The sequence below is a fragment of the Callorhinus ursinus genome, unplaced genomic scaffold, assembly GCF_003265705.2.
Source record: "Callorhinus ursinus isolate GAN/ISIS: 27379988/994484 unplaced genomic scaffold, GSC_fseal_2.0 scaffold12, whole genome shotgun sequence".
NCBI lineage: Eukaryota > Metazoa > Chordata > Mammalia > Carnivora > Otariidae > Callorhinus > Callorhinus ursinus.
This window is the reverse complement of record NW_027397074.1, coordinates 71,011,243-71,036,512: the sequence shown is the minus strand read 5'-3', so window position 1 is coordinate 71,036,512 and position 25,270 is coordinate 71,011,243. Positions and strand designations below refer to the sequence as shown.

Below are 25,270 nucleotides of genomic sequence, written 5' to 3'. Positions count from 1 at the left end.
GTGGTCAAACTGCCCCAAGTCCCACAGAGACTCATTATTTTTAAATGCCTTTTCGTGTGGAACCTTGTCAAAGGCTTTTGGAAAATCTAAATCGCTAAGAGGCAAGCACTGAGCTAGGAATCGGGAGACCTGAGTTCTAGTCCTGACTGTCATTGGTTTATCACTGAACTTTGGGCAGGGCACAGAACAGCCCCCACCTCAGTTTCTTCATTAGCAAAATGAGAATGATGATGCTAGTCATCAACATCATAAAAATCTTACAACCATCCGATGAGACGATGTTATTTAAGAATGCTGTGCAAGCAGCAAAGGAAACAGTCCACAAAACCGAAAGACAACCGATAGAATGGGAGGAGATATTTGCAAATGACATATCAGATAAAGGGCTAGTATCCGAAATCTATAAAGAACTTATCAAACTCACCACCCAAAGAACAAATAATCCAATTGAGAAATGGGCAGAAGACATTTTCAGACATTTCTGCAAAGAAGGCATCCAAATGGCCAACAGACACATGAAAAAGTGCTCAACATCACTCGGCATCTGGGAAATAGAGATCAAAACCTCAATGAGGTACCACCTCACACCAGTCAGAATGGCTAAAATCAACAAGTCAGGAAACGACAGATGTTGGCGGGGATGCGGAGCAAGGGGAACCCTCCTACACTGTTGGTGGGAATGCAAGCTGGTGCAACCACTCTGGAAAACAGTATGGAGGTTCCTCAAAAAGTTGAAAATAGAGCTACCCTACGACCCAGCAATTGCACTACTGGGGATTTACCCCAAAGATACAAATGTAGTGATCCGAAGGGGCACATGCACCCCAATGTTTATAGCAGCAATGTCCACAATAGCCAAACTATGGAAAGAGCCTAGATGTCCATCAACAGATGAATGGATAAAGAAGATGTGGTATATATATACAATGGGATATTATGCAGCCATCAAAAGAATGAAATCTTGCCATTTGCAACGACATGGATAGAACTAGAGGGTATTATGCTAAGTGAAATAAGTCAATCAGAGAAAGACAATTATCATATGGTCGCACTGATAAGAGGAATTTGAGAAACAAGACAGAGGATCATAGGGGAAGGGAGGGAAAAATGAAACAAGATGAAACCAGAGAAGGAGACAAACCAGAAGAGACTCTTAATCTCGGGAAACAAACTGAGGGTTGCTGGAGTGGAGGGCGGTGGGAGGGATGGGGTGGCTGGGTAATGGACATTGGGGAGGGTAGGTGCTATGGTGAGCACATGAATTGTGTAAGACTGATGAATCACAGACCTGTACCCCTGAAACAAATAATACATTATATGTTAACAACAACAAAAAAAGAATGCTGTGCAAGGTAACAAACAAAAATATAAGGGATCGTTATTTGAAAATTTACACCAGCATCATCTTCATTCATATGCATGATTCTCTCCCACAAGAACTGTAGTAGGCACAGGCGCGGTTCCTCCCACACTACTAGGGTGATGTTTGCTTAACGTCAACTACTTGCACTTCTTGAAGGGATGCAGGTTTCTACGACCAAAAGAACCTGGTTCAACATGTGCTGGTGTAGTATGTAAACACGCGGAGGCATGGACAGAATCAGTCAGACTTTGGTAAGGATCAAGGCCATGCCATTCGCTAGATGTGTGACCATGAGCAAGTTATATTGATGCTTACTTCGCAGAGTTAGGTGGTTTACATGAGAAGTTAGTATGTGTAGAATGCCTGCACGAGACCTGACACACAGTACCCACTCAGTTATTGGCAGTTCTCGTTGCTATCGCTTACGTGAGGCCAAAGGACCCAGCAGCTGGACTGTCCTACCTAAATTTTATGAACGTCCATCATTCAGCCAATCCTACCACAAGCTCCTTTTATCCAAGTTCTGTGTGAGATTCTTTCAGCAGGTGGGTGAATGGATGCTTTCCTTTCTGTTTTCTGAAATAAGTCATGGATTGGGGAGGGGTATGGGGAGAGGGAAGCCTGCCTGCCTTTCCAGTGACTGATTTCCCATCCAGGCAGAGAGTGGAAAGGGGTACCATAACCCTATCCCGCCTCCCTGGGGAAGGCCCATGAAAATGTGCCCTAGGTGTTCCCTGCCCCCACCCCCCCCGCTCACCTGGTTTCCTCTGATGTCCACTGACATCCAGCACATCACCTTGTGCTAAAGAGCAGGGAGCTGGGGCCCAATGATAAAGGAGATTGATCAGGCACTGAATCCAATTTCCCTTGGGGATCAGACCACAGGCACTGCGTGGGATGCATATCCACCAGCAGTCCCTAGGGGAGCCTGTTCCTGCCGGCAGCCTGAGGGGGCTTGGAGACCAGCCAGGGTGTTCAGTATCACTCTTGTCACTCATGTGTTCCTGCTCCAGAGGTGACTCACAGCTGGGGATGAAGCCTGCCTGGGCTGGGGGCCAAGGCCATCACCACACGGTCAGACTTGGGTGGTAATCCCAATTGGTTTTGCATGATCTCTCATTTCATTCAGATGAAGGAAGGCCCTGGCCAGGATGGACATCTGCTGGCATGGGGGTGGGCACAGAAACAGGAGGGCTATTGGCTTCTGAGGCATTTTGATTTTCAGAGCTAAAAGTATTCTCTTTCTATTCCTTTATCAGTTTTGTTTGTTGGTTTGTTTGTTTTCATGAGCTTCATGAGAAATCAGCAAAAAGGACTTTCAGCTGCATTCATTTATTTCTTCATTTTTAAAATAAATATGTGTCAAGCTTGAGTATTTCAGCATCAAAATCAGGAATGACTGGCAAAAGCCTCTGGCATCGTATAGACCAGAGACAGACCCCGACCTCAGCCCCCTGCCTTTATTTAGGTGGCACGCCCCAGCGAATGAACGTGAAACCCACCAAGGAACAAGATCTCATGTAATGGGGTGGCAGGAAAAGTGTGGACTTCAGAGTCGAACTGGATTCTAATTCTGTCCCCAGATTTTATAGCTCAGGCTAATTGTTTAGTGCACCTCTGTCTCATTTTTCTCATCGTTTGTATCTGTATAGCAGTTAGGACTTTTGATGTTGCAAAAAAGCCTTTTTATTCTTTTAGCCATAAGGAAATAACATGAGTAACTAGAAAGTCCTGACAGAGGGCAGGCTTTGGGGTCATTTTGATTCAGTGACTCAGGGACATCACCAAAGACCAATTTTTTCCCATCTCTGTACCTAAACCTTTCCTGGCTTCAGTTCCCCTCTTTATGACAAGAGGGCTGCCAATAGCTCTTGGAACCGGCTGTTTCTTTGATATGTTGAGGGTGAGGAGAAATTCTCTCTTCCTGATCACAAAACACTGTCTGTCCCTGCTTTGCTCTGAGTGCATATGTTGATTGGCTTGGGCCTGTTTTCTTCAATCACTGTGGCAACAGAATGAAATTAAACTGATTTGCTCGCGCCCATCGGAAAGCACCCCCTGCCCCTGGGGAAGCAGGGGGGTGCATCCAGTCTTGCCCCTAGGTGAGAGAGGGTGGAATGGATGCTGGAGAGGCCATGGAAGTCAGGACAAATGACCACTAAGCCCACAGGATTGAGAGGATTACACCAATAAGGAATTGCGTGTAAAACCATTTCTTAGTGCCTGACGTCTAGGGAGGGCTTAAAAATCGTGCTTAAGAGGAAAACAAACAAATAGAGCCTGGAACAAGCCTAAAAGCAAACACATAAACCACAAAATAAACTAGTGTCAGAGTTCAGTGAATTCAACAGAAATGAGGGGCAGCAGACTTTCAGATGATCTGATGTCATCAGTTGGCATTAATGTGGTGTCCATTCTGTAATTTATTTGCTCTGAATAACTTCTCTTCTCCTTGAGCTCATGAGAAGTTACAAATTAAATATTAAAAATTAAAAGTAAGAGTCCATAATGGGAATATATGGAATATAATTTTTTTCTTTAGTTTTGTTACTGAAATCTCTAAAATTACATGGTGGGTACCTTACAGAGTCTTATACAAATGGCATCTAATCAAGTTTGGTGATCTCCTAGCTACAGAGGCATCTCCCTGTCTCCCTCCAGATGTTTGGTCCCAACTTAGGTGGGTGGCATTATTCGTACTGGGCAGCGATTGTGTTGAATTTATGAGCCCAGACTTGTAATGACTCTGATTCTAGAGACCTGGGCCAGCACCCCGGGTCAGATGAGCACCATGTGGCATTGAGAAGCCCCCGTCTTTCTAGATTTGTCCTCCACTGTGGGAGGTGTGGGCAAAAGTCTCTCCTGGTTGTCTCCACATTGTCCAAACATTTCTAGGGAGGCCTGAGAATGGCCCAGGGGTGATCTACTATGTTAAGTGTTCTCGGAAGTTTGGAGATGACTCATGCCCAATGCACATTTTCCTGGAATGTTCATATCCCCTTCCCTGGGGACATGAATAGAACCTCTAGGAGGTCTCAAGACCTACATCTACTCCTAAGCCTAAAGCAGAAGCCCGTAGTTAATGGCCAGAATGAGCCCACTCAGTGTGAAACTTCTGAGGTTGGCTCCTTGCCTGATTCCCCTCAAAGGTGTGGCAATGATAACTGGGTAGCCATTTCAAAGAATCAGCCTGCATCCTCACACCCACTTATTTTCTGAGAACAAATCTAGCAAATAATATTGCCTTTCTGTTACATGATGATACTCTGATCTGAGGCAGCTTCAGTTACCCACTGTTCACCCAATCCCTAGCCCCCGCTCCCCAATACCAGCCCCATCCTCTTCTCCAAAGATGTCCAAGCCAGGCCTCGAAGACTTAAGCCTGAGGCAGAGGGAACCAGAGAGGATAAGGCCAGGTGCTTTGTGGGGCCTGGTTTGGTCTCCTGCCTTCCCTTCTCTTTGCCTTTCCCAGCAGGAGGCCCATGGGGGGAGTGGGGCTTCTATTCGGGGCCTGGCCTCGGCATCTCAGAGGCAAAGCTCAGTGCCTCTCCCTTAGCTGTTGGGAGGGTCTCTGGGCTGAAGCTGGACTGCGGGCAATATAGGATCTGAACGCATGCCATCTCTCCTCTCTCTCTTCTCCACAGATCCGGGTGGATGGGCCCAGGGGCAATGCCCTCCAGTATGAGACGGTGCAGGTGGTAGAGCCTGGCCCAGTCCTCCGGGATATGGCCTTCTCCAAGGACCACGAGCAACTCTACATCATGTCAGAAAGGCAGGTAAGGCTTTTGGGCTCTCTTAGACATCTGTCTTGCAGCTAAGTACTAGCCTGTGGCCCAGTAGAAACCTACAGGAGGCCAGCTGCAAAGAAGCCAATTGATTTATTTGGCTCAGCATGTATCTTTTTGGTTATACTGCCTGGGGACTGAGGCCGAGTGTGCTGAAACGGGGAATAAAATATCAAAACACCTGGGCGTCTAGAACAAATCCACTAACTTCAAAGTGATGGGTGAATATAGATTCAGAGCCAACATTTACTCTCTTTTGAAGAAACATGGTACAAATGCCCAAGTTGTTTGTCCGTATTTCCCTACACAGAGTATAATCTCCTATCGAGGTCACCTTCTTGGACCCTGGAGGTCTATGGCGGGCAAGGATTTGTTGCCCAAATATCTTAGTTGAGGGAACATCATAGAATAGTCAAATGGATGGAGAGTCAAAAAACAGGGTCTCTGTGTGTGAAGTAAGATGATACACGTGTGTTCTGAGCCTTTGTATGTACCTAGACCTCTAGCGTGAAGTTCCAGCAAATTCCATGAGGCCAAGCCAGGCAGAACAATAGGGTACAGGGATTACTGTTAACTGATACTGAGTAGGAAGTAGCAAAGTTGGGCTTGTTTCTGGAATTCAGCTGAGTACTAACTAAGTTCTTCAAGGGTCCTTGGCTTATACCAGGACTCATGTGTCTACAGCAGGCAAAGGTATACATATCATCTTGAAAATTCCATACATTTAAGAGTATGTCTGGAGTGCCCTAATTCACAGCCCAGTGTGTTTCACCCCCACAAGACACACCCACCTCAAGAGTAGACCAGCACTGTCCTACCTTGTCTCTCTCATCTCTGTGTGGGATGGGTCATTCCCAGGAGCTGTCCCTCCAGTCCATGAATATGTATGTGACAAAGGCAGCCGCCATGAGGGGCAGATCCCATCTCTTATTTATCTTCATTAGCGAGCCCTGAACTCCCCAGAGGACCTTGCTGACAGAGCCTGGATTGTTCTGCCTGTCCCCTCTCTGCAGAGTGAAGGAGATGAATGCCACATTATGCCACCCACAAGGCTTTGTGCATTATGTCTTGGCAGCCACAGCGGCTCCACCCTCCCCAAGAGCCTGATGACATCTTCTCTGGGTGTGGGACTCCCCACGCAGCCACACTGGGACCCATTGTGGTACCTTCATTGAGGCTGCCCTGGCTTGGGGATTGCCTGATGTGGGGCCGACAGAGGAACATTTGACCCCAGGAGCAAGGACAGGGTATGAGGCTGTTCCTTTGCTTTCATTCCTTGCTCTTTTTCAATGGAGCCCACACTCCCTGCCTACCTTTGAGGCCCCAAACACTGAGGAGAAGCAGCTTTCCTTAGACTCCTTTGGAGGAGAAGACCCAGTACCTCCACAAGGCATTATGTATTTTAATTTCTTACCATACCTGAAAGCCAAGATCTCTCTCAACCTGGAACTTTCTCTAAGAACTTCCGAAGATGGAAAATATAAGCTGTGTGGAGCCCCCTCTGATAACTGAGTTGGGATTCTGGGTTCCTTGTTCTTGCATTCTGCTTGCCTGAGAGCCGTCAGTAGGCAGTACCCACTCAGGCTTGGAGAATGAGGTACGCTGGGAGCTCTGGGTTGTTGGAAAAGAAAGGAAGGCGGGAACGGATGGGACCAGGGCATTCATCCCTTCTGGGACTGCTCCTCACTGAGATGGAGGGCGGCCTGTCATCAAAATAAAATCCCAAGGCCCCTGACAGCTGGCCCAACACTGGTATCCAGTGGGTTTGCACATTCTTTGTGAGGAGCGGTAGTACAGCACAACGGTTAAGTGCACAGGCTTTGGTGTCAGGATATCTGCGCATGAACCTTAGCTCCACTATTTACTAAGTAGGATCTCAAGTAGGTTCCTTAACCTCTTTAAGACTTAAGGTTCTCAACCGGTGCATGGAAGTAATAATAACATCCCATAGTGTCCCAAGGATCAAACAACATAGCACATGTAACAGGCATGAACCAAGCCTGGCACGGAGTGAGGGCTTGGTAAATGGAGTCTCGTATTCTTATGACATTGTGACAGGAGTGTCTGGGCATTGGTCGTGTGTGAAGTCAGGCAGGTGGTGGCATCAAGATTATGGGTGACCTATCAGGTATGGAGCTTTGGAGTTCAGGCCTGAACTCCCCAGAGGACCTTGCTGACAGAGCCTGGATTGTTCTGCCTGTCCCCTCTGAGGTGGGCTGGGAGCAGGGACTTAGTCCCAGTGGAAAGCAGATCAAGACCCCACAGGCTGCTTTGTTGACTGAGCATACCAAGTAGAGCTGGGGGCAAGAGCAGCTTGGTAAATATACTAGGGATATTCCGGCCTCTGTCAGCTGGTAGGTTGGTGTCAGCCATGCTGTGTCCGAGCACTTTGCAAGGCTGAGTCTACAGGTCAGTCTGTATATGCTCAGCAATGATGTCTGCTCTACCCGGAGGACACTTCCCTTTCTCGTCTGGCTAATTTTGCCTTGTCCTTCAAAACTGAGCTGTGCCATCCCATCCTGCAATGAGCAATGGCTGACCTCTGCTTAGACACCTCTCTGGTAGCTTTTCTCACCCCAGGCTGTCTTTCTCTCTTGCCAGACTGTCAGCAGCTTGAGGGCAGCCCTATGTCTTCTTTGTCTGTCTAAATCTCACCTAACGGGCCTTTGATAATTATTTGATGAATGAATGAATGAATTATTGATTGAATCCCCACTGTCATCACTGACCCAGAATTGGAAAAGAGGGACTGATACATATTATCTCCTGCTTATCTTAATTCCCAAGTTTAAACGTACATATATAATTACAAGACTACACTTCAGACAAAGGAAGTATCCCCCAAACGTCGGTCATCCGTTTATTACCGCCATAACTTCAACCTGTCCTGAACTATTTCTTGCTTTTGTGTTTTTATTTAAGTAAACATACTGCTTAAACCTAAATAGCCTACTTTAACCATCTCTTAAATAGTACTATTATAGATCCGATGTGCTAGTCATACATAATATACCTAATTATGATATTGTGGCTTATAATAAGAACATATATTTGGTCTTCATCCCCATTTCTGGCACTGAGCTACCAGAACCCTTGGAATTTCCTGAGTGATGAGAGCAATGGGAAAATCTTTTGTTATAATATTTGGTCTCTTGTCCTCAGTTCCTGAAATCTTCAGGAGCCATAAAAGTAAAATGGGTGTCTCATTATTCATAATAAGCCCCTTTCAACCACCACTGAATTTATGTTAATTTGGTGACTTTTGGAAATCCCCTAAAGAAGGGGGGGGTTGTTGGTTGTCAGGGGAGCCAGATTGGGGGGTCAGAAAAGGTAAGGATGGTATAACAAGTAGAGGCAGAGAATGGAGTGGTGTGTGCACGCGTGTGTGTGTACGTTGTGTGCGTGCACGTGTGTGTGTGCGTGTGTGCACGTGTGTAGGCACACGAATGCTATATATTTCCTGGCTCTGTGACCATAGTCAAGTTACTAACCCTCTCAGGACTTCATTTATTCATTCAATACCAACAAATATCGAGCACCTACTGTGAGTCAGCCACTTTCTAGATACTAGAGATTCAGTGGGGAACAAGATAACAAGACCTCTGCCCCGATAATGCTTATATTTTAGGTAGAGACAGACCATGAGTGAGTAAACGAATGAATGCTGCATGTCAGGCGATGCAAATACAATGAGAGATTTCACAGACTCAGTGGGAATAAAGTGGTGGTTAGGAACATGGTGGGGAATGCTCTTTTCAGGAAGGTTGTCAGAGGAAGCCTCCCAAGAAGGGAACTTTTGAGCAGAGAGAAGGATAAAGTCAAGTGGCAGGAGGAAACTTGGGAAGAAATCCTCAACCAGGCAGAAGCAACGGCTAGCTCAGAGGCCATGGGGTGCGAGCATGACTTGGTGCCTTGGAACAGGGAATGGAAGGTGGTAGGTGATGCACTGGGAGAGGCCACACCTCAGTTTGCGATCTGTGAAATGGGAATGTAGTAAATGGCATTGCTTTCCCTGATGAAGACCAAATGAGATAATGTCTGTAGAAAGAGCTTGGCTCAGCATCTAGAAGTGAGGGAACCTCCAACCTATTACGATTATTTGCAAATTGGATAATTCCAAGCCAGAATATTATTTCTGCTATTAGGAATATGTGAGTTCCTCTTCCTGTCTCACCCAGCGAGGCTTTCACTCTCCATATATGCTTCTCCTTGGTGTGTCAGAGTGAGGGTACTGCTGGGCATCTGTGTGGGATGTGTGTGTGCGTGCACATGTGTGTGTGTTCGTGTGTGTGCATGCACACACATGCACACCTCCTCCTGTGTCTGCCGCTGCCTGTATGTCTCCCATCAGCCTCCATCCTGCGTCGTACATATCTGTGTGTATGTATATGGTGTGTATTTACTAGGACTCTGGTGCTCCCGAGGGAATGTCTATACACACTGAAGCTGCTGTGATAAAAACCTGCCAAAGCAATAGGAGGGAAGTGAGAAAAAATGTCAGCGAGGCAGATGAATGAGGAGGTGAGGTGGCAGATCTGGTCTGTCCTCAGGGGCCCTGGAGCAGCCCCCCACCGGGGAAGAAGCAGCTGTCCCCCATACAAGGCAAGTCTCTCCGATAGGCCCCAGAGCAAGTGGCAGATTCAGCCACTCAGCCATCTCACACAGCAGCCCTCGCCTGCCTGAAAGCCAGCGGCCTCAAACACATGTTTCTGCTTTGGAGATGCCCTTGCGTTGTATCTGGGCCAAAGCCATCCTTCATGGCTTCTTTGTTTTACTGACTCCTGTTGACAGTGCATCTGCTTCCAGGGGACACTCACATGAGCCGGTGACACTCAGGTCCTAGCTGTGATCTGGGACAAGATGCCTGTGGGAGCTGAGGAGGTAGGTCTGGAGGTGGGTCCACCTGCACTTGGAGTTACTCGGAAGGCAGAGCCAACTGGGGCAGCTCTACTTGGCTCCATCCGCATAATCCAGTGGTCAAGTAGCGAGGGCCATCTTGCTTTGTAACATACTACCTAGGCCTGATTCATTCATTCACTCAACAAATATCCACTAAGCATCTACCAGGTGCCAGGCGCTAGCCTAGACACTGGGGACACAACAGTCAAGAAACAGATAAAAACCTTGACTCTAGGGGCTTGTGGTTTTCACAAGAGGACACAGCAAAGAAGCAACCAACATCCCGGATAAATCACGTAGTAGGTTTCAGGGCAAAAGGAAATGGAGCTGGGTAAGTGGGATCTGAAGACCTAGTCAAAGCAAAAGAGTTGCCATTTTATTTTTTTATTTTTTTTCTTCCTTTAAATTTTTTATTGTTATGTTAATCACCATACATTACATCATTAGTTTTTGATGTAGTGTTCCATGATTCATTGTTTGTGCATAACACCCAGTGCTCCACGCAGAACGTGCCCTCTAAGAGTTGCCATTTTAAACAGTGGCCAGAGAAGTCTTCCCGAGAGAGGTATAGGTGTGAAAGGGGGTGAATGGAGGCCTGTTGACCTATCCCCTTCCCTGTTCTCCATGTTTCTTTTCAAGCTCTGTGCTCGGGGCTGTGAAGCAGAGCTGGTCGAGTGTGCCTGTTGGGACGAAACTGGTGAGAGGGTCCCTTTGTGACTGGGATTTTTACCATGTTGAGACTTGCATGGGGGAAGCTCGGTTCAAAGGGAAGGTGGTACTGTGGTCCAAGACAGTGGCTTGGGGCTGGAACTCCGAACTGCATGGTGCCTCTGCTGGGACCACCTTGCGATGAGGGGCCATTACTGCTTCCTCATGCCTCAGTGTGCCTCCCGTCCCCAGCCTGCCTCCCAGGGGGCTTCTGAGGGCAGCCGATGTGAAGTCTGGCAATCTCGGGCATCTCCAGACCCCCATCCCACATAAGGTGCAGCTGTGGAGATGTTTCCTGCCCCCACTGGGCTCCTGTAAGAACAATTCTGACTCTCTGGGTGCCAGGTCCAGGGCAGGTCTCTCGAGAGGTGCGTTTGCAGTGACACGGCTGTCTGGCATCATTCTTCCCGCCCCTGCAGGGGACAGAGCTGTATGCTGTCGTTTGTGTCTGGATGGCTGACACTGTGACAAGCCCATTTGGACATTTGCTCCCGGCACCCAGCCCAGGCCGTTCTGATAGCTCCTGGGAGAAGGAATTTGAAGCAGGGACCTGAGAGTGAGTGACAGGAAATGGAGCCACCTTGGGCACTTGAAGAAAGGAGGCAGGCTGTTGCAGTGTTTCACCCAGTGTCACTCAGACAGAAGCCCTTCCCATTTGTCTGGAGCTAATCTGGAAGGTTCCAGTGTGCCCTTACTGAGATGCTCCCCCTTCTCATTTCCTTCTCCATAAAGGCAGAACATCTCCATTTTACTGTCGCAGAACCGGAGGGACCCAGACAGGGGAAATGACTTCCTGCCCCAGCTTCCTACGTTCCCTAGGTGCTGGGAGCCTGGCTTCCCCTTAGCATCATGAAACCCCAGAACTGGAAAAACCCTCAAGGCTTCTTGCATCCACTTCTCTCCTGCAGCCTTTTCCCTGTAGGACTGAGGAGCAAACCAAAGCCCAGAAAAGTGAATGGTGCTTGCCCAGTGTCACACAGCACGCTGGCCAGAGAGCCAAGTTAGAATCCAACTCCGATCCTCCTGTTATGTCTTCCGCAGTCCATCTTCCCATGAGGGACATGGAGCTCTCTGTGGGGCCAAGAGTTGCTCTTTATCTTCTGGTCTTGTCAGCAGGAAAGTTGTACACCTGACTCCTTAGGCTTCAAAATGAGCCTAAGAAGGCAAAAGGGCTCACTGAGTGTGAGGGCTGAATGGGGCCGTGGGGGTGACTGTAGGAACTCAGAACCACCCCGCGGCCCCAGAGAGGAGGTGCCTTGGCTTATTCTGCCTTAGTTCCAGCCTGGTACAGGTTGGGCCTGCAACGTCTATTCTAGAGCCTCTTAGGATACATGGGGCCCCAGACACAGTCAACCCATCCCCTAGAGAGAATAGGCAAGGGGACCCCTCCTTTTCCAACAGGCATGTTTCTAAGTGGTCACTTATGTAGGCATAACGTCTCGAACACCTGAATATGATTTAGTCCAGTCACCTCCCCGAGAGGAAAAATGACAGTGGCCTGACATTTCTCAGATGGGGTGACTGGAAGGCAGAAATGTGTGCAGGAGGGAGCCCACAGGGTGGTCACAAATAGGCCATGAACTTGGGTTTTCATCCAGGCCCTTTGCACACTCGCCAGCTCTGCCACTGGACCAAATTGCTCACACGGGTTGTGCTTCAGTTTCTTCATGTGTAAAATGCAAATGATAATAACCACCTTTTGGGGCTTTTAGGATGAAAGGTGAGACTTGTAAAGGGCCTAGCATGTAGTAGGCTTTCAGCAAGTTGTGGGAGTTATCTCCGTCATTATCATCATTATTATTACCAATTTGGTAGCTGAAGGCCAGTTCAGCTCTGGGCACCAGCTCTCCAGGATAGCCTGGCACACACACACATCCTGTCCATTTTGAAGCCCCTCGGACGACACTAAGGTCGAGCATTCCCTTTATACCTGCTGGTGCTGCCCTCCAGGAGACTGAAGAGCTAGGAGCCCGTCGTCCCCCCACCCCAGGCAATAGGGCTGTCCAGCCTCTGTGGGGCTGGGTGGATTCTCCTCTGTACTCTACTTCCGCTGGGGGGAAGGAATTTTAGTTTAAGTCGAGCCCCACTGGACTTGAGGTTATCACAGACCAGGCACCTGAACTCGCTTTGGCTCCTCATCCATCAGGACTCCTAGGGCAGACAGGGAATGGCTGGTTTCCCTGCGCTCTGCCCTGAACACCAGAAGAGCTAGTATATAAATGTAGGGCAGCAGGGGGTGGTGCAGGAGGAAGGACTGGGAGATGCAAGGGGCAGGTGATTAGGGAAAAGCCTTGGCAGCTCCTAATCTTGAGCTCCATTAAGCATCTATCTCCGGCAATTGCCCTGACAGTCACATCTCCTCTCCATTCGGTGCCTGTGTCCCGAGACCATTGGGGCACTCGAAGTGCCATTTTAAAGACAACTACCTGTAATATTCCACTTAGCAGCATGTGGGGAGACTCCAACATGCTGGGCAAACAGGGCCAGGGGCTACTGCATCTCTGCGCCCTTCCAGGTCCTTCCTTGCACCATGTGTGTTTTAGCAAGTGCCCACTGCATGCCCTCCCAGCACAGGTGTAGGCACTGCACAGAATCGAAAAGAGCAGAAGGAAGACGCTGTTCTGGGAGCCTCCGGGAGCCTGGAGCTGGGAGCAGACTTCAGCCTGCAGGGCATTGAAGCAAAAGTGTTCCTGCTATGAGGATTACCCCGGACATCCACCCTCCTTTAGTGCTGGGAGGGTAGGGCGGAGGAGAGGATGTCAGCCTGAAGAGCACAGTCTCCTTGTGCATTTCAGTGGGTATCATAGGGACTCTGGTCTAGAGGCCAGAGCTCTTGGGGTGTTTCCCAAGACGGTTCTCAATTCTGCGGGTACCACTCGGCTCCCATCTCCTCTTACCTAGGGCGGGTGTGGACGGAAGTTGACTCCCACCATCCTAGCCCACTCCCCTGTCCTCTAGGGACGGCACCTGAATGGAAGTGGTTCAGTCTCGGTGAGACTGATTGACTAGTGCTTGAGTTCTGCAGAAAGAGAGGCTGGGAATATTGGATACTTAAGTGAACTGTGTACTCAGTTGGAATATTGATGAGACATTTTCAAAAGTAAATAGATGCATGTTAATTTGTGCCATTGTTCAAGATGACTAGTTGGCATTAGTGATGCCACATGACTTCACCAAATGCAATATAAGCATAAAAGGAAAAATTACAAATGGCAAAATTATATCTGATCCAAGTCCCTTAAGTGCATTTCAGATATTTTGCATGGACAATGGAGACAGGAATCTGAAAGTGACTCAAAGACAATGCCATCATTTCAAGGAAATGCATAATGGTTGAGGGGGAGACTATCTGGGTATTTATTTGAAGTTATGCACAACAGCGAAGGACTGGAGGAGCAAGCATAGAAATAAGGGATGTCCTCCTTAAAAAGGATTCCGAGCAGGCACTGAAGTTTATCTCGTTCCCTGCTGGATGACTTGAAGGTGGTTCAGAGCAGGAGCTGAAAACACCAGCCCTTTTTTTCGTCCTAGCTCTGCCACTTTCTACCTGTAGGACCTTGGGCGAGTTATTTAATCTCTGGGTACCTTCAGTTTCTCAACAGGAACACTTACTAGTGCCCACTGCCTGGGTGGTTACAATGAGTAAATTAGAAAGTGTACATAAAATTTCTAGTGCAGTCCCTGGCACAAAATGAGGGCTCAATAAATCTTAGCTTTCCTCTTTATTGTTTTCAGTATGCTGGTCTAGTAGAATGGGGTCTGCATTCTATTTTTAAAAATTTCACCCATCTGATTTTTCCTCCCATCATTCGTAAACTCACTTACGTCTCCTCCGAGGCATGTCAGGCCCCTGGTGCTGGGTGGCCAGGGCGGCAGAGAGCAGAGCAGGTGGTCTCCGTTGGCCACACCTCCCCTCCCAATCTCTGCCGCCCCACAGCCTGAGTCCACGGGTGTCAAAGGCCTCTTGGCTGGAGCTGTGGTCGTTGACTGTGCCCAGGTCACTTCCTCGAGATACTGCCTCCGGCAGGAGTCACCGCTCACACCAGAGTTTACCTGCAGGGTAAGAGGAGAGACCCCTCAAGGGAAAGTCCTACTGCCCTGAGGCCACTTTCGTCCACAAGGCTTGGAGAGAAATACTACTCTCATTAAGGTGAGGGTGTCTCAGGTCACAAGCAATACACACATGAAGCGTGACGTGTGAACGACGCCTCCCACCTGTCCCTTTGCCTCGTTATGGCTTTAAGCATCAATTAGTCCAGGATTCCCCAAATTTTATTCTCAGAACCAAAATTTGGCAGGACATTTTTTTTTTTTTAAGTTTTCTTTGGTCAAATACATTTGGAGAAATCTGAGTTAAGCAGGTATCTTCGAACATTTGGTGTGCTGATGAGTATTAGAAGTCTCCAAGCTGGGGGTGGGAGATAGTGTCTCCCAGCCCATGTGATCACAGAATTCACTTTATCAGGGGCACCCAAAACGGTTGGTGGAGTATGGATCCTTCACTGGAAAAGACTTCGCTTTGATCTTTCCCAGTTCTTCTGGTTTCCTCTCCCTGCTCACTGGTGGTCTCCCTGGCTCTAGCCTGACCCTGGTCTCTCTTCTTTTGTGCTGGTCCATCTCTAGGCACAGGCTGAATTCTCCGTCTCAACTCTCCTGAAGTCAGGAAAAGGAGGGTTCTTTGGATTTGAGTCTCAAGGTTACACCTGTTCCTCCCTTGCAGCTCACTGACCTCTGGCTTGCTGGCACTCACTTGAATTCCCTCCTCTATCCTAGGTGCCTGGGCCCCTCTTCAGCTCTGAACTTTGCCCCAACCTTAATCATTGTCCTTCTCTGAAAGCCACCAATTTTATTAAAATTATTAAAATCCTGCCTCTTACCTACTGTTACCATTCAAAGTTATACATTTGGGATTAACAGAATTAATGTATCCTATCATTTTACATCTGCTCAGATGGTTCTTAATTGAGGGACCATTGTTTATTTGTAAATATTTATTACTTGATTTTTAACAAATAAATGTTGATAACCCGATATCCCTAATTCACATCATTTAGAGGAGGCAATGTATTTATTTATCATTGTTTTGCTCCAGAACAGCAAAGACCTAAAACCACAAACTCTAAAACATTGAGCGCCCTTTTTGCTTGTCTAGTGTAGTGGTATTAAAGTGCACTTTGATGCTAAGAAGTACAAAGAATGATCCGATGGGACAACAGAAGACACCTTTAGAACTTCTTTTTTTTTTTTAAATTAAAACAAGAAATTAGGCTTTGCTCATATTTAATGTACAGTCGATACTAGATACTGTTTCCCTGCCTTGGTCTGTATGTCAAGCATCCATGTGTCAGAAAGACATGGAGGTACATGGGATCTCCATATCTCCCAGTGGTGATACCGGTGTTCTTACTGGCAGATTCAGTTTCAATATATTATAACAAGTTTGCAGTTTATGTGCAACAGATATCAATATTGTAAAAGCAATCCTGGAAATAGAATCTTTACAATTTGAGATGGGAGTAACCATGAACACTTTTTGTACAACCCAGAGGTTTGCTAGTTATGGAAACATAATTAAACATTTTTCTTTTAAAAGAACCAAAATGTTCCACATTTGCTGATTTTTTCAGGTTTGGCAAGCAGCTGTCAGAAGTATGTCACTTTGCTGATAACTTTAAAAAATTAAACACTGCATCTGCCCCCTCAGTATAAAGGTAATACATTAACAAAGAGTTAGAAAGTAACCACTTTTAGGAAGAATTTATAGCACGGGAAGACCATTTTGAAAGAAAAAAAAAAGTTTGGAAATATTTTCATCTTTACGTGATTTTGTTGTTGATAATGAGTAGGTATGACACTTTAAAAATTTCTATCTAAAAACTTTTAAAACTTGGAAACAGAATCTTCTACTTGCCGAAAAATCTTCCAAAGGAAGAGTTTCAGAGAGTTCTGACCCGTTTTTAAGAAATATATAAAAATTCAGCACCTTCCGATTAGTTGAAAAAATAGCTGATTGACATCAGAGAAGATGGAAATCTACCAGCTGAATTTCAACAACAATCTTCACATAATTTGTGCATGAAACCAAAGAGAAGTATCTTGATTTAGTCAGTAGAGCCAACAATGCTCTTTCGGCATTTCTGTGTCTATGTGAGGTGTCTTTTTCCATCCTGACAGCCATGAAAGTGAATAAATTGAACCCTTGACCTCAGAACCCCATATCACTAAGTGCTCAACAGAGACGAAGCCAATTCTAACATATCAGTCCCACCATTTTTAATAATAATTTTCTTGGAGGTTGTAAAATGTTTTGTATGATTCATGAATAAAATAAAATAAACATTAAAATGTGATTTTATCTTTATCTCATGTCTTTATTTCCTAACTTTGTGTGTAGTTGATAATGCAATGATATTAATAAGTAGAGCATATATAGTCTTTATAAACAAATATGTGTATTTTAGGTGCATGCTCAAAAAGTTTTTACTACGAGGTGTACAATCATCAATACTCTTTAGACACCCACTGGCTATCAGAGTATGTAAATTTACAGAAGCTTCATAAGTTAATCTCATTCAATCTCCAATCTTCACTTTCCTATCACCTTTACAACTATCTCCTCTGTACCCAAGAGTCTGTTGTTAAGACCCAGCCCAGAAGTCCATAGCGCCCATTGTGCATTGGTTCATCCGTGTGTGTGGAGACAGTATGGTCAGTTTCTTTATCTTTGAGTAATTTACCCAACGTCTCTGAGATTTTTCAAAAGCCCAGATCCCTGAGCAGCAGACAGAACATTCTCTCTGGGAGGAACTGTGAAGAATTTGAGGTGGTGCTGACAGTTAAGACAATCTCTAGACAAGCAGATAGCATGATCATGGCTATGGCCCTGATCCCTACAAGCTGGCAGGGAATATTTTTGTAATAAGTAAGGCCAAAATGACTGTGGATCTTGAGAACTGTTTTAATAGGCATAAATCTGTCAGTCTGGAGTTAGCCTTTGCTCATTATGTCTCCCATTTTCCATTCATTCTTCCTTTGTCCCATTCTCTCTTTCTCCTTTTTTTTTTTTTTTTTTTTGGTATTCCTCTCACCTTCCTCCTTATTTTTTATCTGTCTCTTGTCTTACTCTTCTCCACATTCACCTTCCATTTTCCTGGTCTCTGAGGAGGGAGAGAAAGCTGGAATGGGGTCAGGCCTGTGTTTTTCAAACTGCCGGTCATGACACATTAGTGGGTCGAGAAATCAATTTAGTGGGTCACGAAATCAATTTAAAGGGTCATGACCAGAATTTTTTTTAATGGAATAGAATAAAATTGAACAGAACGGTGTCCATCAAGCACAGTAAGGATAAGTACTATTTGTGAAACTATATATGTGCATGTGTATGTGTCCTGGGTTGCAATGTAAAGCATCTCTTGCCATGAGTCATGGTCAAAGGGAAAGCCATTGGTCTTAGGAATAACCTCTTGCATGTACTGGCAATAAGTTTACATAAGTTTGGGCATCCAACTCACCTTTCAAGCCGTGCTAATGACATCATCTGGCCTTCTGCTGGTTTTTATTCAAGTGATTTCTCAATTTCAACAATTTGGCTTCCACAGTTATTTGTTGACAGTTTAGTGTGGCAGCTGTGGGGTAGTGGATAAAGCATTGGACACAGAGTAAGGCTACCTGGAATCAAGTTCTTGACTCACAAGGTCTGGACTTCTGAGTCTTAGTTCTCCCATTTGTGGGCCATCAATACATTCTAACCTCTTATTTCATTAAGATTCACTTGGAAATGAATGTATTTCTATAGCTCACTGGGGTGATAGAGGTCCCCTCACAACCAGAGGGGACCAGGAGTGCTGTCCTCCCCAGGAATTTCCTGGCTGCTCCAAGGGCTAAAAAGACCAACATGGGAGCACACCTATGGCCTATCCACGGCATCAGAGCATGCCGCCACACACCGGTGGGGAAGCACTGTCCAGATGACCGTAATGTACTGTGTAGGCCTAGAAATCTTTGTTCCTGCAGCTCTGTGGATAGCCCCCATTCTGGGAACATACAAAGATGCACAAGACATCTATGCCCTCGAGGAGCTTACTATTTAGTGATTGTGTTCACCACCTGCAGTTTGCAAGAGACACTGGGTGGTACAGGACCAACTGAGTCATTATTAGCCTTTCTTGGCAGTGGTCTCTCCTTGTCTAAAGCCTTGACTCTGGAAGTTTCTTTTCTGTCTGTGGGAACTGAACACAACCCCTAAACCACCTTACAGTCCTGATATTTCTTAGTTATAAATGTAAACCTGAGTCAAGACAAGATGAGAGGGGCAGACTCCAATGGTTCTCTAAATGCCAGATCCTGCTGCCTTTGCCATGTGCACTGAAGGGAATAAAACTAATTACTACCTTCCTAAAGAGCTGGGCATGGGTGGATACGCCCTTGAAAGTGGCCAGCAGAAATGCTTCTTGCAAAGCATTCTCCCCATGCAGCTGCCTGCAAGTCTCTCTGCTACAGCCTTTGCTGCCCAAGGACCCCTTCCTCGGGCCATTAGCAAAGAGGCTGGTCATTATTAACTAGCTGGCATTGACTGATGACACTAAGCTTTTTTTTGGCCTCGTGTGGGCTGGTGGCAGGCGCTTAGTTGACCCCTGGAATTTGGAGTTTATTCTGCCATGAAAACAAAGAAAAAAATTAGAGGAATGAACAGAAATCCCTATGGTTAGACAGTGGTTAGAGATAGCTCAACAGCCTCAGCTGGCCCCCTCCCCAAGGACACACCCACCAGAAGACTCCTGCCTCCTAGGCCCTTGGCTATCACTCCCAGATTCCTGGTACTGCTCCTGTCTAGGCTAGTGAAATGAGGAAAGAAACTCCTGTTTCTCTCTCTCTCTCTCTCTCTCTCTTTCTGTCTCTCTCTGTCCTCTGGAGCCTGGTACTATGGAAAGAGATGGTGTCTATACAACATCTTGCATACTGGAGAAGATTTAGAAATTCCATTTATGTGAGGGACCCATTCTTTAAAATATGCTTCTATAATAGATTGTATGTTCTGAGTACCACAGAAATATTTCTGCATAGAAAATCACTCTTTTGAGGCGCCTGGCTGGCTCAGTCAGCAGAGCATGCAACTCTTGATCTCGGGGTTATGAGTTTGAGCCCCATGTTGGTTGTAGAGATTACTTCAAAACAAAATCTTAAAAAAAGAAGAAAGAAAACTCTTTTAGCATGTTCTGCAGCTATTTACTTTGTTGGTCATCTACATCTTTCCTCAGGTGAAGACCTTGGCTTTGACTTTAAGCCAAGTGCCAAGGGTCCCCCCAAATAATTAAACCATTTTGGTAATTGTCTTCTAAGCAAGTCACTGTTTCTGGAGACTACTGGTGCATTTTTACCTTATATAGAGAAAGGGAGCCAAATAACTCATCCTTCTCCAGCTTTCCCGCTAAAATCTCCTAAACCCCACTGCACAAAGGGACGTTTTTTAAAAATCAAAATGAGAACAATAATTTTATGTGACAGGATTATTCATATGGCTGTTCTCCCCATGATGAATCCATCCAGCCCTACCCCAGATGCCAGTTCATAAATCAGGAAATGCTATTACCCACTGGCCATAAAAACAGAGCCCACCCCTATACAGAGGAGTCATTTCAGAAGTGGCTGCCCCATTTCAGGGCAGAAATGAGTTCAGAAAATCCAGCTGGCTGTCCAGAGAGAGAAGAAATGTCTTTTACTTGATAAATAATCAGTCTTTCCTTCCTCCCAATCCCCTTTTCCCCTAGAAATATGTAGAATTAATGATACGGATATATGCCATTCCACAGAAAAAATAACAACAGGGCTAACTAGATTGAAGTGAGGCAAAGGGCAAGCATGAGCATGGCAAGAAGCCTCCAGATTTCCCATGAAGCCTTTCCTATTAGCTTAAATGCAGTCCGAGAATAAACGGCTTAGAGAAAATTTAGTGAGAGTCCTCCTTGCTGGGCATTCCTCCTGCAGGCACCCCTTAAGGACAGGCAGAGAGCCAAGGAAAAGGGTCGGGAAAGGGAGAGTCACTGCAACAAAGCCTGGGACGGAGTAAGCTGAAGTCTCTGGATTTGTCTGTGATTCCTCCAGTGTGACTGTGTACTTCATTTTTTTTTTTTTTTGCATTTATTCTGCAGAATTTACTCCTGGGCCATAGGTTTTTGTTTCTTCAGTTTCCTCTGGGATATCTTTTCCTTCTGTGCAACCTCCTCTTCTGGTTTAGGAACAATCTGCTCTTTTTCAGTAAGGATCATCTCAGTGTGGCAGGGAGAGCTCATGTATGGGTTAATTCGACCATGAGCCCTGTACGTTCTACGCCGCATCTTGGGGCTTTGTTCACCTGGATGTGCTCAATGACCAGAGAATCAACATCTAAACCCTTAAGTTCAGCATTACTCTGCATTTTTAAGCATTTGCAGTAAAAATTCAGCACTCTTCTTGGGCCACCGACCCTGTGTCCAGCCCCACTGTTTGTTTGGCCTGGGCACACCTACCAACTCCACCATTGTAGGGACGGAATGGGACACACTGCTTCTGTAAAGTGACATCTTTCAGATACTTGGTGGCTTTTCTGATATGCATACCCTTGATGGCCTGGGCAGTTCCACGTGTGTTCTTAAAGTGAACATGAAGATTTGAACCTCTTGATTTACATGATTTTGTAGGGTTTTCTGGGACAAGCGAATCGCGAACCATTTTCAAGAGGTCACCTCAGGCCGCTTCTGCGTACTTCATTTTTATCTCAATAGATAGGTGTTGCAATGGGGAGAGCACAGAAAGAGAGTTAAAGGAAAAAGAAGAGAGGGCCAATGAGAAGTAGGGTGGGCAGGAAATTCTGCTGGGGGGCATGGTCACAGTCACTGGCAATAGTGAAGATCCAGCAGGAGACAAAAGAGATGATGCCCATGCATGTATGTAGCTTCATGCTAGGGGGATCAGAATGGACAATAAACAAGTGAGCAAATAAAGGGCCAAGGTAATTTCTTCTAGTGGGAAGTGCTATAAGAGAAGTAAGATGGAGTCACATGAAAGAAGCTGAAAGTGGCAGAAGGGGGCAGTTTTGGTCTACAAGGCTCAGGAAGCTCTTGCTGAATAATGACATGTGAGCTGGCTACTGAATAACTATGAAGAAAACATTCTAGACAGAGGGAACAGCAAGTGGCCAGACCCTGAAGTAGGATGTGCTTGGCATATTCAAGTAACAGAAGGATAGTCACCATGAGAGAGAAGACAGGAGCAAATGCGAGTCCACACGATGTGCAGGAGGCAATTTGGGGATTTCCAACAGTGCTAGAGTAGTGCTAGGTCCAGCTGCTGGTGACTAATGGTTTGTCTAATTTACCCAGTATAGCAACAGTCAGGGAGTCGTGCAAATAAAAAAGAGAGTGCCCTTGTGCCCCTAGCTTATTGCTTGGATTGGCCTTTGTTTTGAGAACCTTAGTCTTCTGGTACAGAAGAGAGATGCTCCTTGAGAAAACAGCAACAGTGAAAGCTAATAGTTACATACTGCTTACTGTTACCTTGACAGAGTTTGAGGGGTTTCTTGGTGTTTGGTGTTTTGCCAGCTTGATTGAGGTATAATTAACATATGATCACCAATTTTAAGTGTATAGTTATGTGGGAGTATTGGAATAGTTCTGTATCCTGATTGCTGTGGTGGTTACATGAATCTACACCTGTGATACAATGAAATGGAACTCTAGACATACTCTACACCAATGTCAATTTCTTGGTTTTGATATTATAGTTTTGTAAGATGCAACCATTGTGGGGAAACTGGCTGAAGGGTACATAGGATCCTCTCTGTGTTTTTTCATGCCCCTTTCCAGTGGGTCTTCCCCCACTTCTCCCTCCCCTGGAAATCACTGACCTTTGTTCTGTCACAATAGTTTTTGCTTCTTCTAGAGTTTCACATAAATGGAATCATACAATATATAATCTTTGTATCTGACTTCTTTTACTCAACACAGTGCTTTTAAATTCATCCATGTTGTTGCTCCTTTTTATCTGCTGAGCAGTAATCTATGATATAATTGTACCTCAGTTTACCTATTCACCATTGAATGATATTTGGGTTATTTCTGTGGTTGGGTGATTATAAACAAAGCTCCTATAAACACTCTCATGCAGGTTTTTATCTGAGCATAAGTTTTCATTTCTCTTAGGTAAATACCTAGGAGTGGGATTTCTTTTTTTTTTTTTTTAAGATTTTATTTATTTATTTGACAGAGAGCGAGCGAGAGCAGGAACACAAGCAGGGGGAGTGGGAGAGGGAGAAGCAGGCTTCCCGCTGAGCAGGGAGCCCGATGTGGGGCTCAATCCCAGGACCCTGGGATCATGACCTGAGCCGAAGGCAGACGCTTAACGACTGAGCCACCCAGGCGCCCAGGAGTGGGATTTCTGAGTCATATTATAAGAAACTATTAAATTGTCTTCCAGGCTGGCTGCATGGTGCATTTTTACCAACAATGTATGAGAATTCCAGTCATTTCCCCATCCTCATTCACACTTGGTGTCATCTATTTTTCATTCTTGTTGTTTTTGTTTGTTTGTTGTTTGTTTTTGTTTTTATCCAATCACATAGATATGTAAGGATATCTCATTGTGGTTTTAATTCACATTTTCCTAATGATTAATAATAGTAAACATCTTTTCGTGTGCTTACTTGCCATCTCTATATCTCCTTTGGTGAAGTGTCTGTTCAAATCTTTTACCCTTAAAAAACCAGATTGTTTGTTTCCTTATTGTTGAGTTTTGAGAATTATTTTTATATTCTGAAAACCCTTTGTCAGATATATGATTTGCAAATATTTTCTCCCAGTCTGTGGCAAGTTTGGGTCCCATCTTACAGAATAAGAAACTGAGACACAGACAGGTTAAGCAACCTCCCCAAGATAACACAGTTTATGAGGGTGGAGATAGGATTAAAACCTCAAGAGTCTGTGCTCTTAGCCACTCTCCAGGACTGCCTCTGTCCCAGGTAGAGACAAAACTGGATAATCAGCATGACCAGGTCTTCTTCTGATGGACCTTTCCACCTGAGGAAGCTCCAAAGTGACCCTGGAATAGCCACTGGAAATCTTATCAGTGGCACCAGCTAGAGGTCCTGACATCTTTACATGTAGAACTCTACTATAGAACATTGTTCTATAAATGGAGGACATGCCTTGGCAGCCTTCCAGATTCCATAAAAATGATCCCTCATTAATTAAATTATTTTAACCATATACAACAATCACTTCTTCAGAGAGTAAAAGGTAAACTCTGCTTTCTAATGATAGCCATTTCCTGGGTTTATTTTAGTGTCCTGTTCCTAATTTTTATAGAGTTTGGTTTGGCAGGCCTAATTAGATATTTCTTCCAGTTTTCTGAAACTTAGAGACTGCCTCACACTTCTGCAGAAGATGCAGAAGATGAAGGGTTTTTCTGTAACTGGAGGTTCCTCAGGTGGGACTTTTAGACTCCAATTTCTGCTTAAAATCCCTTTCTTCCTCTTAGATCTGGAACCTGTCTCTTATTTTGAATCCTTATGGTTAGGTGCTATCTAGAATTACAAAATTCTCCCCATTTTATATTTAGAAAACATACACTAGGGCCTCATAGTCAGACATGGCTCTAAAGAGGAAACATATCCAGGGGGTCCTAGGCTCCTGGTCAGAGCCACAGTCATCAGCTTCCCTGATGATAGGAGTCATCTGCCTTCCCTCTCCTGTTTGCCTCTAAACCTGTATTACCACGCCACATGAGAGGACCCCAGTGGAAAACTAAGTATAGATTCTGTTATTCATCAATATAGCTTTCTGTATATCCAAGAACCAAGACCTCAGGTAGAAGGAAAAATTGAAAATTAAACATTTGAGTTCAGTCAGCCAAGCTGCATACAATTCTCAAGGCTGGAATAGCCTATGGTGTTATGATTCTGTAGACAAAGCGACAGGAGATGTTGTGTGTGTGTGCATGCATGCGCACACACGCATGTGTTCAAAAACAACAAGGCATGAAGAATCTCAGGTATGAGTTTAGTGTATTGTATTTTCCACTAACTTTAGGTTCCAATGCCACTCCTTTCAATAATTCCAGAAACACAGACATCACTTAGAACAGATGATGTCTGCTCCATGAAGATGCAAACTATATGGGGATGATCTTACCCACTTCTATCTGTTGTACAACTTGATTATTATCACTCCAGGCAGGCAAATTCCTTCATTCAATCATTTGATAAGTACCTACCCAGTATGAGGTACTGTCCTGGGCAAGAGGGTTATAGAATTAAATAAAACACATCCCTTCCTTCAAGGAGTTCATGTAATATTGAAAGCCAGCATGTAAATACATAAATGCAATACAATGAGGTAAGTGTGACAACAGAAGTGATTAGATTATAGAGAGGTAGCACAGAGAAGCGAGTGATGAATAAGGACCCGAAGAAGGCCACACATGAGCTGAGTTTCAAAGATGAATAGTTTACTGAGGGAACAAGAGAGGAAAAGGACATTCCAGG

General features: G+C 45.4%; 1 protein-coding gene across 4 annotated transcripts in view; it reads left to right on the top strand.

The window, feature by feature from the left end:
• PLXNA4 (plexin A4) overlaps positions 1–25,270 on the top strand; it is a 573,332-nt gene that overhangs the window by 412,268 nt on the left and 135,794 nt on the right. For all 4 annotated transcript variants that reach the window (XM_073899215.1, XM_073899214.1, XM_025854986.2 and 1 more), the window contains one exon: positions 5,008–5,139. In XM_073899215.1, the coding sequence (XP_073755316.1) occupies positions 5,008–5,139 (132 nt within the window). The remainder of the gene's footprint in view (positions 1–5,007; positions 5,140–25,270) is intronic.